The following is a 19,825-nucleotide window of genomic DNA, read 5'->3' on the forward strand; positions in this document are numbered from 1 at the left end:
CTCAGTTCTTTTCCGTAGCTCTATCTATAGTCTAAGGTGCGGAGAAACATTAGAGATGAACCTTGAAATTACTTTGTTATTGGCTGGCAGAGCAATATTTATGTCTTTCACATGAAAAGCATAGTGTTGATGACTATTAAGTGCAGTAGACCCAACTTTCCATCCGTTTTTAACTAGCTGAAGCTTAATTAGATTCAGAAATGGTGTTACTACCAGAGCAAACAGTGGTTGGGCAGGGAGCTAATCTCAAGTAAATGGTAAAACATATATAGTGTTCTTTTTTCCTGCTTCACCACCAAATTCTTGTCACATACCAACACATCTTTGTGGGATAGCCTTGCCATTGTCGTCTTCCAGCTATCAAATAGGTGCTTAAATTGGATCCAAACTTTTTCCATGTGAACATATCATGCTATCATCTTTGCTCCCCCGCTATCACCAAATTTATAGGTGGGGACTCTTAAATTTATTGCAGCTCTTCAATAATGTCAGAGGACCTTGTTTTTGTTTTCCTTTTTGCTAGTTTTGATGTCACGTATATGACCAACTCGTTATAGACTAGGTGTCATTCATTATCTGATAATATATGTTGTTAGGTTCGACATTAAACAAGCCAACTGCTGTCAAAAATTAATTTCAATCCAAACTGATATAAGCTCTATGAATTTTTTTTTTACTTCAAATTACAGAGCTTCACTTTGCCAAGATATTATTCTCAGCCAACATTTTCATTTTACACGGAGACACACACACCCACACCCACAAATTCTTTTGACTGTAAGCTTATCTTTATCGGTTCGTCTAAAGTTTGAAATAAATAAAATATCCACATATTCAATTCAAATCAATGTTTAAGAGAGTCGGTTAGTAGAGCAATTCAAATCAATTTTACCCTAGAATATAGAAATTATATACTCACTAAACATTATTTTGAGGTAAATTTAAGTCCCTTTCACAGAATCTAAATGCGAAGCAAATTTATCGGTTACTAATCTCACTCTCTTAACTCGGCAGGATGATGCATCTCATCATCACACGGGAAGATGTCTGCAAACAAATCAGACCTCTCATATCAAACGGACGGTCAAGATCTCTCGTTATCCTTCTCAAGGAGAAACGAGTACCCGTGGAGAAACCGTTTCTCCTCTACGGCGTCCCAACTACTAAAAAGGAGACGCTTTAAACCCCGTCCTCTCAACGGTCTAAAAAGTCTCTAAACCCTCTCACTTCCCCGCTCGAAGCTTCTCTTTCTCTCTCTAATTTCGAGAGAACGAGAGAGAGAGAGAGAGAGAGAGAGAGAGAGAGAGAGAGAGAGAGAAGCGATGAGAGAGAAGAAACCAACAAGAAGAAGAAGAAGAAGAAGAGAGAGAAGAAGTAGGGAGAGCAGAGGCATTAAATGCTCGTCCCAACAACCCCATACTGTCTTTCAAGTTGGTGGATCCATCTCCAAGGACCATACTCTTTTAAGAGCCCATCCTCTTCCAAATCCCAATCCAGCTTGGAAGTTGGAAGTAGGGTTAGGGTTAGGAGATTGGAATGTGGACGCCAACCGAGGCGGCATTCTCGAGGTCGAGTTCTTTCCGGGAATGCGGCGACGACGAGGAGGAGGCGCTCCGGTGGGCCGCCCTTGAGCGCCTCCCGACATTCGCCCGCGTCCGCCGTGGCATTCTTCGGAGCGGCGATGAACCCGGTTTCTTCTCTGAGGTTGATGTCGCGACTCTTAGCTCTCGGGATTGTACTGCGCTCATCGACCGGTTGCTCGGCGATTCCGGCGATGCCGAGCACTTCTTTCGCCGGATCCGTCAAAGATTCGACGCGTGAGTTTCTTCTCTTGATTTCCTGTTCCGTTCTTATTGATGTTAAAGATGTTTTTCTTTTTCGTGTTTTCTGATGTTTATTCATATCGTACTTATCTTAAGATTAGAGGGTAGAGAAGTATCGCCTTTTCTGGTCGATGTAGTTGATACTCGTGACAACTGTCGTTTTTCAATATGAAAGCTAGAGGAACTTATATCTGATTTTGCCTCATCTTCAACATCTTCTTTTATGCTATAAAAGTCGAGAAGTTTTTTTTTTCTCTAAGCTAGAGTAGATTTGTCCTTTTATGTCTTCCCCGTAATGGCAATTCACACTGATCTTCTGCAGCTTGGTTTTTTATTTGTGTTCTGATATTTTGTAATTTGTCCGAGTTGTCCTAATCCTTTGTCTCCTATATCTACATAGGGTGCGTCTTGAATTTCCCAAAATTGAAGTGAGATTTCAGGATCTAAAAGTAGACGCTTATGTTCATGTTGGAAGCAGGGCATTACCAACGATTCCCAACTACATATGCAACATGGCTGAGGTATTTGTAATTTTTTAAATTCAATCATCTATGTAAAATGAAGTTACAATTTGGATCTTTCATCTTGAGTGCTGCACCGTAATCTTCTGTCATGACAGACTTGTTTTGCATATTGGTCATGATTTTTTTCTAAAGATTATTTCATGCCAACATCTGAATTAGCTAATGTAACTTAATGCCATTCATTAGTTCATCCTTTTTCAGGGCTTCTCTAATGTATATTCAGTTGTCTTGGCTAGGCCTTTCTGCGGCACTCGAGAATATTTCCAGGCAGAAGAGTGAAATTTCCCATATTGGATAATGTTAGTGGGATCATCAGGCCTTCTAGGTATAACTGCAATACCACTCCAACTTTCTGTGTCATCACCATTTCCTTCACATTGGGTGTTATATTTTTTGTCTCTTTCTACAGAATGACACTGCTTTTGGGTCCTCCAAGTTCTGGAAAGACAACTTTGCTGTTGGCCCTTGCTGGAAGGCTTGGCTCTGATCTGCAGGTATGCCTAATTTACTTGCTCATCTTCTCACTTGGAATGATGGCAACTGTACAAGAATTAGTTATTCTACTATCTGGCATTTGGCTGTGCCAGCCAGACTCAACCTTTTTTAGTTGTGTAAACAAAGATAGGAAAAGAGATTACTTGATCCATAACCAGAAAGAAACTTTACTCTTGCTGGTATAGTCATAAAAACATCTACTGGTAGTCTGCTATCTGGTGTGATGAAATGTACATATTTTACAAGAGGTCCTATCATTCAAAACCCTACAAGGTCCTCTTTGATTGAGGGAATTTTGCTAATTCTTATTTAAAAGATATTAGTCAGTTTTTTTTTTTTTTTTTTGGGTGCAATTTTCAATCTTTGTATTATGGCTTACAAATTCTCAACTTGATGCAGATGTCTGGGAGCATTACTTATAATGGACACAATCTAAATGAATTTGTTCCTCAAAGAACATCTGCTTATGTCAGTCAGCAAGATTGGCATGCTGCTGAAATGACAGTTAGAGAATCTTTAGAATTTGCGGGACGTTGTCAGGGTGTTGGAATAAAATATGGTAAGTTGTTAAAGCATCATATTCTGGTTATTTTTGGTCAAAAATTGTTGCTGAGGCATGAAACAATGCACAGACATGCTTATGGAACTCTCTAGAAGAGAAAAAACTGCAGGGATAAAACCTGACGAGGACCTTGATATATTTATGAAGGTAAATAATTTTATTTTGCAGCCATAATATGTGATTGATTTCATATAGTCTTCTAAACTAATGTACTCCTATCTTTAGGCATTGTCTCTGGATGGTAAGCAGACAAACCTTGTAGCAGAGTATATAATGAAGGTAGGTGATCGTATTATTTGTATAATACTTTGTTTCTGCAATCATATTTCAGTCAGCTATTAGTAACTCATAGTATAGTGTTCTCTATTTCTCTTATTTTGCCAAACCTCAGTCTTGAATATCATGGAGAGAACGGAACTCTTATTATGAAAACCATTGTGGCTTAATTTGGCAATGCTATAAAAAAAAAGGTTTCTATTAAAGAAGTATATCAATTTTGTAGCCAAAGGGGGGCCCTCGCCTCCCTTTCCTATACATGGCTCTGGCTGTTGGAGGTGATTCTAATATGTCTTGCAAATGCTGAAAAACCTCTGTCCTGGAAAGCTGAATAAAATCTATGTTGTATGCCTGGTGGAATGGTAGTTTAAGAAACATCTGTATGGAACTTTTTAACATGATTTAGAGGATTGTCCACATAATTAATTTATTCTATGTTCTAAGTATACCTTGTTGTCTTTAAGTTTTCTAAATTGCTAAATTTCACCTAGCCAAGATTTTAGGGCTGGACGTTTGTGCGGACACCCTTGTTGGAGATGAGATGATTAAAGGGATATCAGGGGGACAGAAAAAGCGCCTTGCGACAGGTGAATAGCTGTTTACATATGTATGCTTTTCCAAACTTCCTTTCCTTGTTCACTCTGTTGACTCAAAACCATGAATCTGGTCAAGGACCATTCTTTTGGTTTCATAAATAACGTAAAAGGAACTGCTGCTCTTTCAGGTGAATTACTAGTAGGACCTGCTAGAGTGTTATATATGGATGAGATTTCAAATGGCCTTGACAGTTCAACCACTTATCAAATTGTCAAGTATCTAAAACATTCTACACATGCACTTGATGGGACCACAATCATTTCTTTGCTGCAACCAGATCCTGAAACTTATGAATTATTTGATGACATCATTCTCATCTCGGAAGGTCAGATTGTTTATCAGGGTCCCCGTGATGCTGCTCTTGACTTTTTTGCTGCCATGGGATTCAAGTGTCCTGAAAGAAAGAATGTGGCTGATTTTTTGCAAGAAGTAAATATTCCAACTTCTGGTTTTTAGGCATTTGCACAATTATATGTGTTTTAGTGTTTCTTTCTTTATTTTCTCACTATGCCCTCCATGCATTCAGGTTACATCTAGGAAAGATCAGCGGCAGTACTGGTATCTTTATGACTATCCATATCAGTATATACCTGTATCAAAATTTGCAGATGCTTTCAAATCATTCTTTGTTGGCAAGAGATTGTCTGAGGAATTGGCTGTTCCATATAATAGAGATCATAACCATCCTGCATCTCTTTCAACTTCTAACTACGGTGTAAAGAGGTTCGACCTTCTCAAGGCCAATTTCACCTGGCAGCTTTTGTTGATGAAGCGGAATTCCTTTGTCTATGTCTTTAAGTTCATTCAGGTACCAATGATTAAGATGCTTAACAATTGAAGTTGACATTTGCATTATATAGTCTTAAATTGCCTTTAATAGGCTAAGTGAATCGTGCCAAGTGCTAACCTTACAGGGGAAGCTATGTGACCTAAAGGAATAAACTTTTGTTCCTTTCATTTGATTTCTGCTGCTTATGTCTGGCATTTTTTGCAGGACCAACGCCTGCGATCTAATAGGTGCTTTTGTGGTTTTCTCCAAACTTCAATAAAATCTAAATTTTGTAACGAAATGCTTCAGCCAGATTGCATATTACAATTCTATCAGAATCATTAATATGGCATGTGGAATAGTTTTACAGTTTTTTGATAAGGACATCTGGTCTGAGGTAGTCTTGATAATGTCAATTTAACCATATAGGTGTATTCTAATGCGACTCCTGTTGCCTCTTTTTGCAGCTTTTGCTAGTTGCTCTTATCACAATGACAGTGTTTTTTCGATCAACAATGCACCGGGATACAATAGATGATGGAATTATCTATCTTGGCGCACTATATTTTGCAATAATAATGATTCTGTTCAATGGCTTCACCGAAGTTGCATTACTAATTACAAAGCTTCCTGTGCTTTACAAGCACAGGGACTTGCACTTCTATCCGCCCTGGACTTACACACTTCCTTCTTGGATCCTAAGTGTTCCAACTTCACTTATAGAATCAGGGATGTGGGTGCTAGTTACGTATTATGGGGTTGGCTATGATCCACAATTTACTAGGTAACAACTTAGCTATATTTCCAGTTGCCACGTTACAAGTTCAAAGAAGCTTGACATTGAAATTGTCATCTTGATGTATTAATCTGCAGATTCCTTGCACAATTTCTGTTGCTTTTCTTTTTGCATCAAATGTCTTTGGCTCTTTTCCGTGTGATAGCATCCTTGGGTCGAAATATGATAGTTTCCAACACTTTTGGATCCTTTGCCATGTTGGTTGTCATGATTCTTGGAGGATTTATCATTTCCAGAGGTTGAACCTTCTTTAAATACACTCCTTGAGTATTTTCTATGTTGTTTATGTACTTCTGGTTTCTTCTAATGGTTCTTTCTTTTATTTATGACAGAGAGCATCCCACACTGGTGGATTTGGGGCTATTGGATCTCGCCATTGATGTATGCCCAAAATGCTATTTCAATTAATGAATTCCTTGGTCATTCTTGGGACAAGGTAATGTGCATCTACAAGCAACTGGTGTTTACAGTTTACACTTAATCTCCCAATGGTATCTGTTTATAGTTTTTTGTCTTTGAAACCTTTTATGCTTGAAAGTTGAAACATGTGAGTTTCACATTAATTGTCTTTTCTCTATCCCAATATTACCCTGGCAGAACAATCTTATTTTATTTGTTAACCAATCATCTGACTCAAACTAGATTCTGAAGTTGCTTGGGGAGTTTCTGCTATGATTTGTAATAAGAACCCACTTCTGTAGAATCACTTATAGGAGAAACAGATTAATTTATGAAGTTGTATTTCTTTATCAAACTATAAGAGTATACAAAATTAAGACCCTAAATGCACCTTATAGAAAATAAGTCACTTGTTGTATTGCCTCCTTTTCAGGATAACTGTGAGTTCCTCCCTGTATGAGACATGCTATTTAGAGACAGTATGTGGAGTTTTTTGGTTTTTGTATGTATTATTAGTTCAAGAATTACGATACTCAATTGAAATCCTATTTTAGTTGTAATATCTGCTGCAATACAAAATGTTAATGATTAAAACATTGTGTTTGTGGAAGGATATTTGAGGTATGGCAAAACTCATATCTTTCTTGCTTATTTCTCTAGAGATGTTTTCTTTGCAAGTGCATGCATTGCACCTGATAAAAGGCACAGTAACATGGTACACATTCGAGTTTTCTCATGAATGCCTATAACCACACTTATTTCTATGTCTATACATAGACTCCAATGATTATCTTGTTGACAAATAGTATTGTATGTTAATTTTTTTATATGCTAGTGTCCTGTAGAATGTGAAAAATGTTTTAGAAGTTATATGTGTTACTTATAATTACAAGTAATATTACTTATGATTATTGCAGAGAGTTGCACAAGACAATGGTTCATTAGGTGAAGCAGTATTGAAGGATTTCGGTTTATTTACAGAGAGCTATTGGTTTTGGATTGGTATTTGTGCCTTGTTTGGGTACACCATCATATTCAATATCCTATTTACCTTGTTTTTGACATATCTTAACCGTAAGTTTTTATCTTTTCTAGTGGTTGTCAGACTGATGTGAACTTTCTTGAGGTTAATTTTCTTGTTATTTTAACTTCATAACTCTTATACAGCTCTTGGGAAGCAACAAGCTGTTGTATCCAAAGATGAAATCCGGCAGAGGGAACAAAAGAAGAAAGGAGAGAAAATTGTCACTGAGCTACGATCCTATCTTCGTTCAGAGGCACTAGGTCTGAGATGCTATCTCAAGCACCATAACAAGTGAAATATTATGCATTTCACTGAAATTTCAAATCTTTGATCCCTTTAAAGTTTGAACATGCGTTGGTTTCCAATATATATATATATATATATATATATATATATATATATATATATATATATATATATATATATATATGAAATGTATTAGTTTGATGTTCTTTTCTTGTACTGGTAGAAGCATATTTTATCATCAATTGTTATATTATTTGCTCTTCTGTGTGAATATAATGTCTCTATCCTACTCTTAGATATGATACTTTGTGAACTGTTTATTGTAAGTAATTACTTGGTTTACTTTGTCTGTAGTAGTTTTTGAACTTAAATTGCCAGATTAGGCTTTGGTGCCTTCTCTAAATTTTGTCTGGATAGTAACTTTCATTCTTCTCTTCAGAAACAAATGATGGGGAACAGAAGGGCATGGTTTTACCCTTTCAACCTCTATCAATGTGCTTTAGCAACATTAATTACTATGTGGATGTACCTGTGGTAGGTCTAACTGTCAACATTTCCTTTAATTGTTATATAATAAAATTATATATTTATTCATTCTTATCCAGTTTTGCTAGCAGGAAATTAAAAAGCAAGGGATAGTAGAGGATCGGCTGCAGTTGTTGGTTAATGTAACTGGAGCATTTAGACCTGGAATACTCACTGCACTGGTTGGTGTTAGCGGTGCTGGTAAAACCACCCTCATGGATGTTTTAGCTGGTCGAAAGACTGGAGGACTAATAGAAGGATCAATAAATATTTCTGGCTATCCTAAAAGCCAAGAAACATTTGCTAGGATATCTGGTTACTGTGAGCAAAATGATGTCCATTCGCCATGTATGACTGTTATTGAATCACTATTGTACTCAGCATGGCTCCGGTTGCCTTCTCATGTTGACTTGGAGACAAGGAGGGTAAATATTAACTGAAATTTTGAAGTGCTATTTCATGTTCACGATCCTCATTGTTCTTCTCCTTTTTGACGTTTTGTGGAACTTCTCTGTTTGCAGATTTTTGTAGAGGAGGTGATGGAACTTGTTGAGCTTAATATGTTAAGTGGTGCACTTGTTGGCCTACCAGGGGTGAATGGTCTGTCTACAGAACAACGTAAAAGGTTGACGATAGCCATAGAACTTGTAGCAAATCCTTCTATTGTTTTCATGGATGAACCTACATCAGGATTGGATGCAAGGGCTGCGGCAATTGTTATGAGAACTGTGAGAAATATAGTTAACACTGGACGGACAATTGTTTGCACAATTCATCAGCCAAGTATTGACATTTTTGAGTCCTTTGATGAGGTACTTTTTATTTACTTCTACTATTTCAACAATTGTGAGAAGTATGTTTACTAGAAAAAGCTAATATAAATGAAGTTATTTCTCAGTAATGTTGTTAAAATATAAAACCCACTATTTTCTAATAGCGTAAGCTTTTGAGAGTAGTCGATAAATTAACATGGTGTTAAAGCTAGAGATCATGGGTTTAAATACTATCATATCCATTTTTGTTAGAAAATATAAAACTCTATCCAATTAAATTAATTTATTTTTTGTGCCCATTAAAATATCTCATCCCAAAAATGACGAGAGTGTTAAAGTATAAAACCCACTATTATCTATTAACTTAAGCTTTTAGAGTAGTTTGTAAGTTAACAAATATTTTATGAATAATTAATTTACTTGATTTTCTCTTATATTCTGGTTAACAGTGCTGTAACTTTTTCTTAAAAGGATAAGCTCCACTACATGCATAGTAATTCTGATGAAGTTTATTTATTTTCCAATCTGATCTAAGGAATGTGGGGTTCTCTAATTGAATGGACATTTTGGTATCACAGATTTCAGTCTGTATACTTGACTTCTTGTTGGTAAAAACTATGTTATTTTTGTCATTTTCTAGTTAACATTTCATTATACGGTGTATTAAATTGTATAACATATCAGACTCTTTCTCTTTCATCTGATTCAATTATCTGCCAGCTTTTGTTCATGAAGCGTGGTGGAGAACTTATATATGCTGGTCCTTTAGGCCCTAAGTCTCACAAGCTAGTTGAGTTCTTTGAGGTAAGCCCTTCGAAACCTGCTACTTGTTGCAAATTGTCTGGAAATGGCAATTGTATAATTTGATAAACTTTGATTTGTAGGCAATTCCTGGAGTGCCTAAAATCAAGGATGGGTACAATCCTGCTGCATGGATGCTTGAGGTGACTAGTCCTGTAATGGAAAGTCGTCTAGGTGTTGACTTTGCTGATTATTATCGGCAGTCTAAGTTATTCCGGTATGGATAATTTATTTTTTAAATTATCTTGCATGTTCTCAACTTCCCTTTTACTTTAGTTCAACTTGGTTCATGTTTTTCAGGCAGAATAAGGATATGGTTGAAAATTTAAGCAGACCAACCAGCGAGTCCAAAGAGCTTACTTTTCCGACCAAGTATGCACAACCAAGTTTTTCCCAATACCTTGCTTGCCTTTGGAAGCAGAATCTGTCATACTGGAGGAATCCTCAATATACAGCAGTTCGTTTCTTTTATACAGTTGTTATTTCTTTGATGTTTGGAACGATCTGTTGGCAATTTGGTTCTAGAAGGTATACTTCTTATAGTTCTTGCATGAAATCATATCTTCCTCAGATCCAAATATTTTGATCAAGTGGATGATTTGGCTGATTTACTTGAAACTGTCATAATTGTTGGATTGATTTAGTTGAGTGTCAAGATAATGGCATACAAACTTTTTTTTACTTTTTCATAATTTTTAGGCTGTTAGGGGCTCAGTCCAAGACCTTTTTTAGGTTACCCTTGGAATATCATAGCAAACTTTAGTTATGACACATCTACATTGAATATTCCAAGATAAGGTTTATAGAAAGTCTGCGAGTGGAATGATTACCCTGTCAAAATTACTTGGTTCCTGTGGAAGCACTGCATTAGCTATCCTTAGGTCTATGACTGCCAGATGATTTATCTTGCATATATTTTACTTGTGGGTGCAATTGGAAAAAGTGGGTTGTTTATATTGGCAAAAGATAATAATAGGTTAAAACTCTAATGGACTTTTGTCCTTAAGAAATAATGAAATCTGGATTTCTGGTCTTTTTAGAATTTGATTCATCTCATTTGACATTTGGACACAGTTATGCAGTATACTTTTTCTCTTTTTCTAAAATTGACAGGGAGACCCAACAAGACATTCTCAATGCCATGGGATCCATGTATGCGGCAGTCCTGTTCATTGGCATCACTAATGCTACTGCTGTTCAACCTGTGGTTTCCATTGAAAGATTCGTCTCTTACAGAGAGAGAGCAGCTGGAATGTACTCGGCACTTTCATTTGCTTTTGCCCAGGTGTGGCATGTTTCAAAAACTTATGTTTGCAACATAATATTGCTTTAATTCACATAATTATTTGGCATCCTGTGTGCAGGTTTCTATTGAGTTCCCGTATGTACTTGTACAAACACTTATCTATGGGACATTGTTCTACAGTTTGGGTTCATTTGAATGGACAATGACCAAGTTTTTATGGTATATATTCTTTATGTATTTCACTCTGCTCTACTTCACCTTTTTCGGCATGATGACGGTCGCAATTACTCCGAATCACAATGTTGCACCAATAATTGCTGCACCATTTTACACTCTATGGAACCTTTTTAGTGGATTCATGATCACACGCATGGTAAGAAAGGAATCTGCATCTGATTTTCTTTCCCTTCTCTGTTTACCACATTCCAATTTCTCTGTTTAGTTCTTTTTTTGCTATGAATGTTCATTCTGCTCAACCTGCCTTTCTTTTGCCTGCTAGTCATCATCATATCTTTAATGTGGACTGCTGGAAAAAAAATCAAATGCAGCTGTTTTTCTGTGGCTGAAGTTATTCCTTTTTTGTGTGTATAATGCCCACGGGTTAACATCTTGACAAGTTTTCCTTCTAGTCCTGAAGGATCCCAACAATCTGTAATCAGTTTTAGACATGCCTTTGCTATTCAATTCAATTTTTATTATTTGCGCTGCTCCTTTATTAGAATTCCTTCAGAGGGAATGATTTATTTAACTTTTGCCTAATGCAGAGGATACCTGGATGGTGGAGATGGTATTACTGGGCTGATCCAATATCTTGGACTTTATATGGGCTTCTGACATCCCAATTTGGTGACAGTGACAAGCAGATGATGCTCTCGGATGGTGTTCACTCAACAAGCATTAAAGTGTTCCTCGAGGACCACTTTGGCTTCAGGCATGAATTCTTAAGTGTTGTTGCAATCGTAGTTGTTGGTTTCTGCGTTATCTTCGCCGTTGTGTTTGCCCTAGCCATCAAGTACCTTAACTTCCAACGAAGATGAATTTGTAGAGTCAGCACATAGTTTGGATCATCATGGATAATAATCCTCCACTAATAATGGCATGTTGGAAAAAAAAAAGAGGAATTGTATAGAAGCATTTGTATCAGTAAAGAAACTTTTCAGCTGCACTTTGTCATTTTTCTGAAGAATGTATTAATTAATTATCTTTTGCCTCATTTTATTAATGGGAGTTTCTACCGATATTATTGTTGGTCTTGAGGACCGACGACGATGACAAGACACAGGTGAAGTTTGTAACTAAAACATGCATGTCTTCTAGTCTGTTTGCGGATGAACTTTCTGAAATGGATGTTCATTTTGTGTAGCAAGCAGCTACAACTTCACTCGGAAAGAGTTCAACTTTTAAGAAACTGAATGAGAAAAGCTGATGGAATAATCATTTCCAACCTTAAAAGAGTATTACTTGACTGAGCTCGTAGATCAACTTTAGATATGATAAGAGATAGGTGCAGAAGTCAAGAAGATGGTCTTGTTTTGCTGCTGTAGTAATTGGGATGCTCTTTGTTTTTTCTGATGCCAGGAAGAGTTTAGAAGTACCATTCTTGAGATACCTTTGGCTTCATTAGTCAGTCAATCCCTTGTGATATTAATGTATTGATGATGGCGTGTTCTGTATACTATAAACTAGAGCGCCACTAAAATGCACCCTTGAATGTAGTTTGGTGACTCGGACTGTTGTATTTATCTTTTTGCGAAGTCAGGTGATGACTTCAGAGTATGATCAATAGTGGAATTATAATTCACAGGAACGTTTGCTAGTGTTAATTTAGATATCTTTTCTCTTTTAACCTTATCATGTAGGAATCTTAGTTATGAGCTGCATCTCATGACACCACGTAGCGTGTAGGGTATCCAAAGCAAATTGAAATTTGTCAGCAACCAGCTCTGCTTACAATATTACTGTTTCTCTTTGTCCATTTTGACAGAAAATGCTAAGGAAGATTTAATTTCGGAATAGTTACTTTTCTTGATTTAGTGGAGCTTAATGGGTGTGACTCATTTTGATCCAATGGAACTTTCCTATTAACCATCTGACTTCAAATCATTATGCTTCTCAAAAAAAGAACATTTCAGGAGCAGCAAACTTTAAGCTGCTTTTTGATCCTTTTCTTCTGATGTTCTGTTCTCTTCTCTCTCTTTTATAGGTAACTTATATCATTTTTCATTTGTCGGCATAAGCTTTTACAATTCTTTCTCTTACAATTGGACTGAAATTTTCTCCTTTCTTTTTGAAAGAGATGAAGAGTTTAGAGTACACTCTTCACAAGGTTGATACTGTTCTTTATTGGGCCCAGCTCATTTCTTCTTAGCAAGGCAAGGCAAGGCAAGGCAAACATGGTAACTCTTGAATTTCGGCTGCGCAATTTAACAGAACAATGTGCCAGAGGGAACACTCTCTACAACCTGCCAAGCTGAATGCTTATCTCCTACGAGAGTCCTATAAACACCCACCAAAACATGCAACAATTAAGAGAGCTCGCAACCTTCCAAACCTCAAATAGTTTGTCAAAACTTTGTACTATCCGTCAGCTGTTTCGCATAGGCCATAGTTATCTGGAAACGTTTTCCACTTGGCCACATGCCTCACCTTAAGATATCTGGAAATTTATCGGAAACACGTGGAATATGATGTAGACGTGACTGTCGAGATGGAAGCACAAGCAGCGGAGGCGTATCATCTGCATCCCTTGACTGCACGAATTTCCTGCAATCATATGCCACAAGTCAAGCTTTGCTTGCATGGTAGAGTTGCTGCAGCTCTACATTCATTCCTAGGACCTAAGCTAATGTTTTATTGATGCAGTGCAGTGCAGTGCAGTGCAGTACTTGTGGAACTGTGAGGTACATGACACATCCTTCTGCCACTAATGTAATTGTTCAGTGATTGGGGAGGGGTCATTAGTATTTAGAATGGCTACTTAGTTAGGATAGCAACATCCTTTTTAGCTTCCATATCTCATATATGGGGCTAAACAAATTCTCCACTCAAAACTCACCCAGGGCTAGGATGACAAGGCAATACTACAAAATATTTAACCGAGGTCTTCTTCAATGTATGCCATATGACAAACCGACCTTCCCTTTCCATCCATGGGTCCCTTCCTTCGTCTTCAGGGCTAGAGAAGTTTCACCAATTTCCAAAGAGGTTAGAGGAAGGTGGACAAAGCAAAAGGCCAGGGGATTCTTGTCCATGGCCATTAGAGTGGGGCAGTGGGTGTTTTGTATTTGAGCGTTAGAGGGGATGCGGGAATCAGTTATCCAAATGGCTCATGATATGGATGGTTATATGTTTCGAGGACAAGACAAAGGCACATGGCAAAGGGGGGTGTAATTGCCTCTTCTTCCTCTCCATTGGAGATGATTGCAGACAGAGTGGTTCTCCTTTTTTCCTTTCTTTTTCTTTTTTTTTTCCCATCTCTTTTTTCCCCTTTCCTCCTCCTCCTCCTCTTGTCTTTTACCCACTGTTCCATTCCTTGTCTTCTTCTCCACCCCAACACTACATTCCAATACCTCTTTTGCTTATGGACATCACTGCCTATTCAATACCCACCCCTTCAACCCATTCTTGTCAAAATGCAGCTCATCTTCTTATGCCCATTCATCCAATTCTACTTCCTTAATAATACCGATAGAGAGAGTTATTTTGTGCGTAACTAAATACAAAGACTAACATCAACTCATGTGCATTCCACATGGAAAGACAGCTTTTAATTTCCAAAGCTTGTTGTCCTCTTGTCTGTCTTCCCCTCCCCCCTGTAGTCCATACGTTATACTTCCCATGTCACTTTGTTTACATACATATATAAAAAATATCAATATACTAGGGGCTGCCTACTCGGCTTGCTTTGTGCTTGACTCTGCATCCAAGTATAAATAGCAAGTGAAGAAAGAGAATTAACCCACTTGCGTGGCTAAGACAATTGGATGCAGGACTTGATTGTCTGAAGCCATAGCACCTTCAACCATGGACGGATGGCTACTTGTCTGCAGGATTCTATTTTTATTATGTGTCAGTGTTGTGGCATTTCAATGATAGATTCATTTGTCATCCTACCAGGGTTGGAGTCTAGTACACGGCCTAAGATGATGATACAGGAAACATTATCCATCCCAGGAGGACCGTATCGGATCGCAGATGTGCGGTTAAGCACGGACTCCGATAACTCGTTATCCCATCTGTTGTTGTTGGAAAAAGATGTGGATAAGATTCATTGTCTGCACTTTAATGTGCTAAATTACTGCATTACTATTAAGTTTTGCAGTAGTATGTCTTGATTCTTGTGTATGAATGAGTGCACCATTAATGTGCTAATTGGCTCCACGACTGCATACACCGTTCCTTATTATAAGATCACCCACCATTAAATAATTCAAAATATTGACATGAATTGCGTTCGATTAAAATTAATTTTTGTTATTAAATTTCCTACCCTGCTGTTATGTCTTTATTCAATGGAGAATAAAAAAGAAGAAGAAGAGAAGGAGACAAGAATATCGAATTAAAAATAGTAAAAGGACGGTGAAAATAAAAATAAAAATTTTGAAGGTTTGTGCAGCATCATGAGAGGAAGTTGTGTGTTTTTATTACTTAAAGAAAAGGAGGAGAAAATAAAATAAAAGTGGTCGAGGATGTAGTTGAATGTCTGGCAACCGGTTTCATCTAATCTCCCATGCCATGTAGCGTCGAGTCTCACATGCATTGTACAAGCCAAAATACCAAGTTATTATAAATAACGACAGGCATTACGACAAACCTTTTCTTTTCTCATCACTGTAGCCTTCTTATGTCTCTCCCCCTACCCCCTACCCCATTCCCCTTCCCCCCATGATTTATTATTATTACATCACCATTCCCTTGTTGCCTTAATTTTCTTTTTCTTTAAAAAAGAAAGAAAGAAAGAAAGAAGGAAAATTTATTACTGTCCAAGAATATCCTCTCATGATAGCAGTCAGTATTTTAATGGCTTAGGAAGAGATAAGCATGAAGTGGATTTCTCTGCTAGAAAATGAAAACAGAAAAGTGGTCGCAAATTAAATAAACCCAAGGTTTCAGGTCAAGTGGATTTCATGGCAAAAGATCAAACAACATCCCCTCGCCCATCTATCTACTAATTAAAAAAACCCCCACCAATGGAGCAGTTTAAAGCCTTTCTTTTTTAAAAGTCCAGAAACAAAGATGGACAAGGCTAGCTAAAATCACCACCACTATTCCCACTCCCCGTTTCCACTCTCTGTACTCCAACCCCCGCACCCCCACGACGGTTTCTTTGTAACGCCCCCACTTCTCATGACCGTTTCTTAAAACTGACATTCTCCTTTCCTATTTATCACATTTGTCTCGTTTCGGCATTCATATATATCCATCCTATCATTAAAACATATACAAACGCTACAGTTTTGGTGGTCTTTCTTCATTCCTTCTTTCTTTCCTTCCTTCCTTCCACCCACATATATGATATATATACCCCAACCCCAACCCCAACTCCAACCCCAACCCCCACCTTCTAATAAAATTAATTAAAAACAATCCCTCTCCCCACCCTCCCCCTCACCCTCACCCCTTATATCCTATATAAATAACCCAGACATCCCCACTCTTCCGAGGCATCCAAAAGAAATCGAAAGATAGAAAAGAGTAGTCAAGACGATCTATCTCTATGCCTTCCATATCCGAGGAGCCCCTTCCGCCCTTCTCCCCGACAACTCTCCACCAACCCCACAACTTTGAGTTGGGATCGGCCCGTGAGGTCCCGGAGTCTCACGCGTGGACCAATCTCAAGGATCATCCTACGGTGGACGCCACCGGGGTGGACACGGTGCCGGTGATCGACCTGATGGGCCCGGACCGAGTTAAGCTAGTGGGCCGGGCCTGTGAAGAATGGGGCGTCTTCCAAGTGAGAGGGCACGGTATAAGAGCTGAGTTCCTCGACCGCGTCGAGGCCCAAATACGCCGCCTCTTCGCCCTCTCGGTCGAGGATAAGCTGAAGGCCGCCCGGACCTCCGACGACATATCGGGCTACGGCCTCGTCCCCATTTCTTCCTTCTTCTCAAAGTTGATGTGGTCCGAGGGCTTCACCATATCGGGCTCGCCTCTCAACCATGCCAGCAAACTTTGGCCTCATGACTACCACCAATTCTGGTACGCGTACGGTGTACCTACCCCCCATGCATGATTGCATACGTACTAACATAACTATTTGTGCCGGCTGCTAAATAATAAATAATAATATTAATAATAGTTTGTGCAACTTTTTTTTTTTTTTTTTTTCTTCTCCTCGTGCAGTGACGTACTTGACGAGTACAACAAGGTTATGAAAGATTTGGCCGGCAAAGTGTTGCACTTGATTCTCCAATCACTGGGCCTTAGCGAGGATGACGTTAGATGGGCCGGCCCGGTAACAACCGTTGTGCAGCTCAATTCTTACCCGGCCTGTCCGGACCCTGACCGGGCCATGGGCCTCGCCGCCCACACCGACTCCAGCCTCCTCACCGTGCTCTTCCAGAACGGCGTTAGTGGGCTGCAAGTCCTACGGGCCGCAGACCACACCGGCCCGACCCGTTGGGTCACCGTCCCGGCCCTGCCGAATGCCTTTATCGTCAACATCGGCGATCTCCTCCACATACTATCCAACGGCCGGCTGAAGAGCGTGGTCCACCGCGCCGTCGTCAACCGGAAGCACCATCGGGTGTCGGCCGGGTACTTCTACGGCCCACCGGCCCACGTCAAGGTCTCGCCGATCCACAAGCTGATGGGCTCAAGCCGACGACCGGCTTATCGGGCCGTCACCTGGGCCGAGTACATGACCCTCAAGAGGAAACTTTTTGACAAAGCGCTCCAATCGATAAAGCTGCCAGAGGAGAAATGGGAGGAGCACAATTCTGTAATCAGTTGTGTTTAAGGTTGTATGAAAGGACTATAAGGTTGATAGGTAGAGAGATAGATAGATAGATAGATAGATAGATAGATAGATACAAGTAGCAGCAACATTGATGGTTAATTAGAAAAAAAAAATAGTTATAAATAAAGGGCCACCTAATATTATGTGTTTGTGTTTGTTGTTTATTGTTTGTTGTAGTTGCAGTTGCAGTTCCCGGCGATTAGGTAGAGAGAGAGAGAGAGAGATAGAGAGATGAAAGTTGAGGAGCCAATCAAATCAAAATCACAAACAAAAACAAAGGAGATGAAGGAGATGGGGTGGGGTTTGTATAGGGGTTTGGGAACGCATGCAGATGAGAGCATGCAAACAAAACGTCGTTATTGGTAAGTGGGTCATTGTTGGCAAATAGAAAAATGGGACGGAGGAGGGATTTGAAGGGATTTCGCATTTGAAAATGGACGCTATTGGACAAGAGAAGGGACGCCTCAGGATGGTCCCGTCCAAATAACGATTCGCTTCCTATTAGCAACGAGACAATCTTTTTGTATCGGAATATTTACTTCCATGGATCTTTAAAATTTTATTTCTTTTTCTTTTTCTTTTCTTTTTTATTTCTGTTTTGATTGATGGGGGTGGATAGATGGTACCAGGATGGATGAGGAAAAAAATAAAATTGACAGTTATATTTTAGATATTTGTAGGAAGAAATAACTCGTCAACATAAAACATCAGATGGTACATGCATTGCAGATGTACTAACAAGCATGGTCCTCCATCACGTGACTGCCTTCGAATTTTTCTCTCATTATTACCAACATATATATTCATTTAACTCAACTTTTGATGACAAAATTAAAATAAATAAAGGTATTTTGATCCATTTGTTAGCCAAAAAAAAACTCGTCTTGGGCTCCTCTCTTCTCGAGACTAGAGCGTTGACTATGTCTATTAATCTGAAGTTGAAAAAACATCAATGTTATTAGCAATACTGAGGAATCCATCAGTGTCAATTTTTTCGTTCCTTCTTTCTGATACTTACTTCTTTATCTATGCCTAAAGTGAATGTAATAGAACTGTCTGTTTCGATAGGCATAGACACTTTTTGTTTTTTATACGTTGAGCGTTTCGAGATTCCTCTGATCTAAACTATATAGTTGGTTTTGTTACCTTGGGAGCTCAATCTGTCAAAAGGATTAATAATACTTAGCAGATCTCATTTTATTCACACAAAAAAAAAGACATTATATTTGATTTAAAAAAAAAGATGTAACTTTTATGAGAAGAATTTTTTTAAAAAAAATATAAAAAAACAAATAAAACCCACGGTTAATGGTAAAGGAGATGGATGGGGGTGTTAGTTTCAGGAGCTGTATGTGTGTGTGGCTCATGGTTCCCTATTTTGTCACGTCTCTGTCCGAGAATTATGATATGAGAATCAAAGAAAGGACCATGTGTGATCTCCCATTTGCCTTTGCCTTGCCGACACGGGGTTATGTTCAAAGTGAGATGTGGGGGTACACACCATATATTTGCTTCTCTTCCTATTGGTGTTTTAATTTTATTAACTTGGGGTTGCATCAAAGAGGAACTGATGTGCTTGCCAATTTATCGACTCTTCATTCTCACTGCCGTCACATCCAAAACGTCGCCAATCTTTTGACTTAGATCACAGAGACCATTGAGAGTAATCAAAGGCAAACAGTGAGAGTCGATAAGAAGGAAGAATTTTCAATTTATGGAATGTAATACTTGCAAGATTAGCTATCCGCCGTTTAATCCCCATCAGATTTTTTTAAAAAAAAAATTTCTTTAGAGGACAGACAAAAAAAATAAAGAGAAAACACTGGCTTAGTCTCATTAGAAACCCTAAAAATTAAATCTTTTTGAGTTAGATCCACAGCATCCCCCCACCCCCCAACGTAGCTATTACTTAGAAAGGTTAGGAGATGATGGTGGGACATAAGCACCTGCCATCAAGATAAACCCGTAAAGAAGTAGGAAATTTTATGCAGTAATATTAAGAAAAAAGTTC

General features: G+C 38.4%; 2 protein-coding genes across 3 annotated transcripts; both read left to right on the forward strand.

The window, feature by feature from the left end:
- Window positions 1-1,349: 1,349 nt before the first annotated feature.
- Window positions 1,350-12,094, forward strand: LOC140768717 (ABC transporter G family member 31). Of its 2 annotated transcripts, XM_073109095.1 has the most exons (24): window positions 1,350-1,817; window positions 2,224-2,344; window positions 2,584-2,672; window positions 2,757-2,841; window positions 3,242-3,401; window positions 3,475-3,551; window positions 3,630-3,683; window positions 4,177-4,267; window positions 4,405-4,706; window positions 4,804-5,085; window positions 5,514-5,830; window positions 5,920-6,080; window positions 6,175-6,278; window positions 7,159-7,315; window positions 7,409-7,525; window positions 7,951-8,045; window positions 8,129-8,461; window positions 8,558-8,848; window positions 9,530-9,613; window positions 9,694-9,827; window positions 9,911-10,138; window positions 10,724-10,895; window positions 10,975-11,229; window positions 11,621-12,094. In XM_073109095.1, exons 1-24 carry the CDS (start codon window positions 1,537-1,539, stop codon window positions 11,891-11,893), a joined length of 4,263 nt encoding a protein of 1,420 aa, XP_072965196.1. In that variant the 5' UTR covers window positions 1,350-1,536; the 3' UTR covers window positions 11,894-12,094. The 2 variants fall into 2 exon arrangements, with proteins under 2 accessions (XP_072965196.1, XP_072965197.1); XM_073109096.1 differs by lacking the exon at window positions 1,350-1,817 and having other exon boundaries at window positions 2,571-2,672.
- Window positions 12,095-16,453: 4,359 nt separating this feature from the next.
- LOC140769348 (gibberellin 3-beta-dioxygenase 1-like) lies at window positions 16,454-17,963 on the forward strand. The gene is made up of 2 exons (XM_073110024.1): window positions 16,454-17,054; window positions 17,199-17,963. The coding sequence occupies exons 1-2, from the start codon at window positions 16,573-16,575 to the stop codon at window positions 17,812-17,814; spliced, it is 1,098 nt and encodes a 365-aa protein (XP_072966125.1). The 5' UTR covers window positions 16,454-16,572; the 3' UTR covers window positions 17,815-17,963.
- The last annotated feature ends 1,862 nt before the right edge of the window (window positions 17,964-19,825 follow it).

Source organism: Typha angustifolia, chromosome 10 (assembly GCF_048772165.1).
Source record: "Typha angustifolia cultivar Huaian chromosome 10, ASM4877216v1, whole genome shotgun sequence".
Lineage (NCBI taxonomy): Eukaryota > Viridiplantae > Streptophyta > Magnoliopsida > Poales > Typhaceae > Typha > Typha angustifolia.

Coding starts and splice junctions, on each gene's coding strand:
- LOC140769348 (XM_073110024.1), top strand. CDS start 16,573: ATGCCTTCCATATCCGAGGAGCCCCTTCCGCCCTTCTCCCCGACAACT. Junction 17,055..17,198: donor CATGACTACCACCAATTCTG/GTACGCGTACGG, acceptor CTCCTCGTGCAG/TGACGTACTTGACGAGTACA.
- LOC140768717 (XM_073109095.1), top strand. CDS start 1,537: ATGTGGACGCCAACCGAGGCGGCATTCTCGAGGTCGAGTTCTTTCCGG. Junction 4,268..4,404: donor GAAAAAGCGCCTTGCGACAG/GTGAATAGCTGT, acceptor CTGCTCTTTCAG/GTGAATTACTAGTAGGACCT. Junction 6,081..6,174: donor AGGATTTATCATTTCCAGAG/GTTGAACCTTCT, acceptor TATTTATGACAG/AGAGCATCCCACACTGGTGG.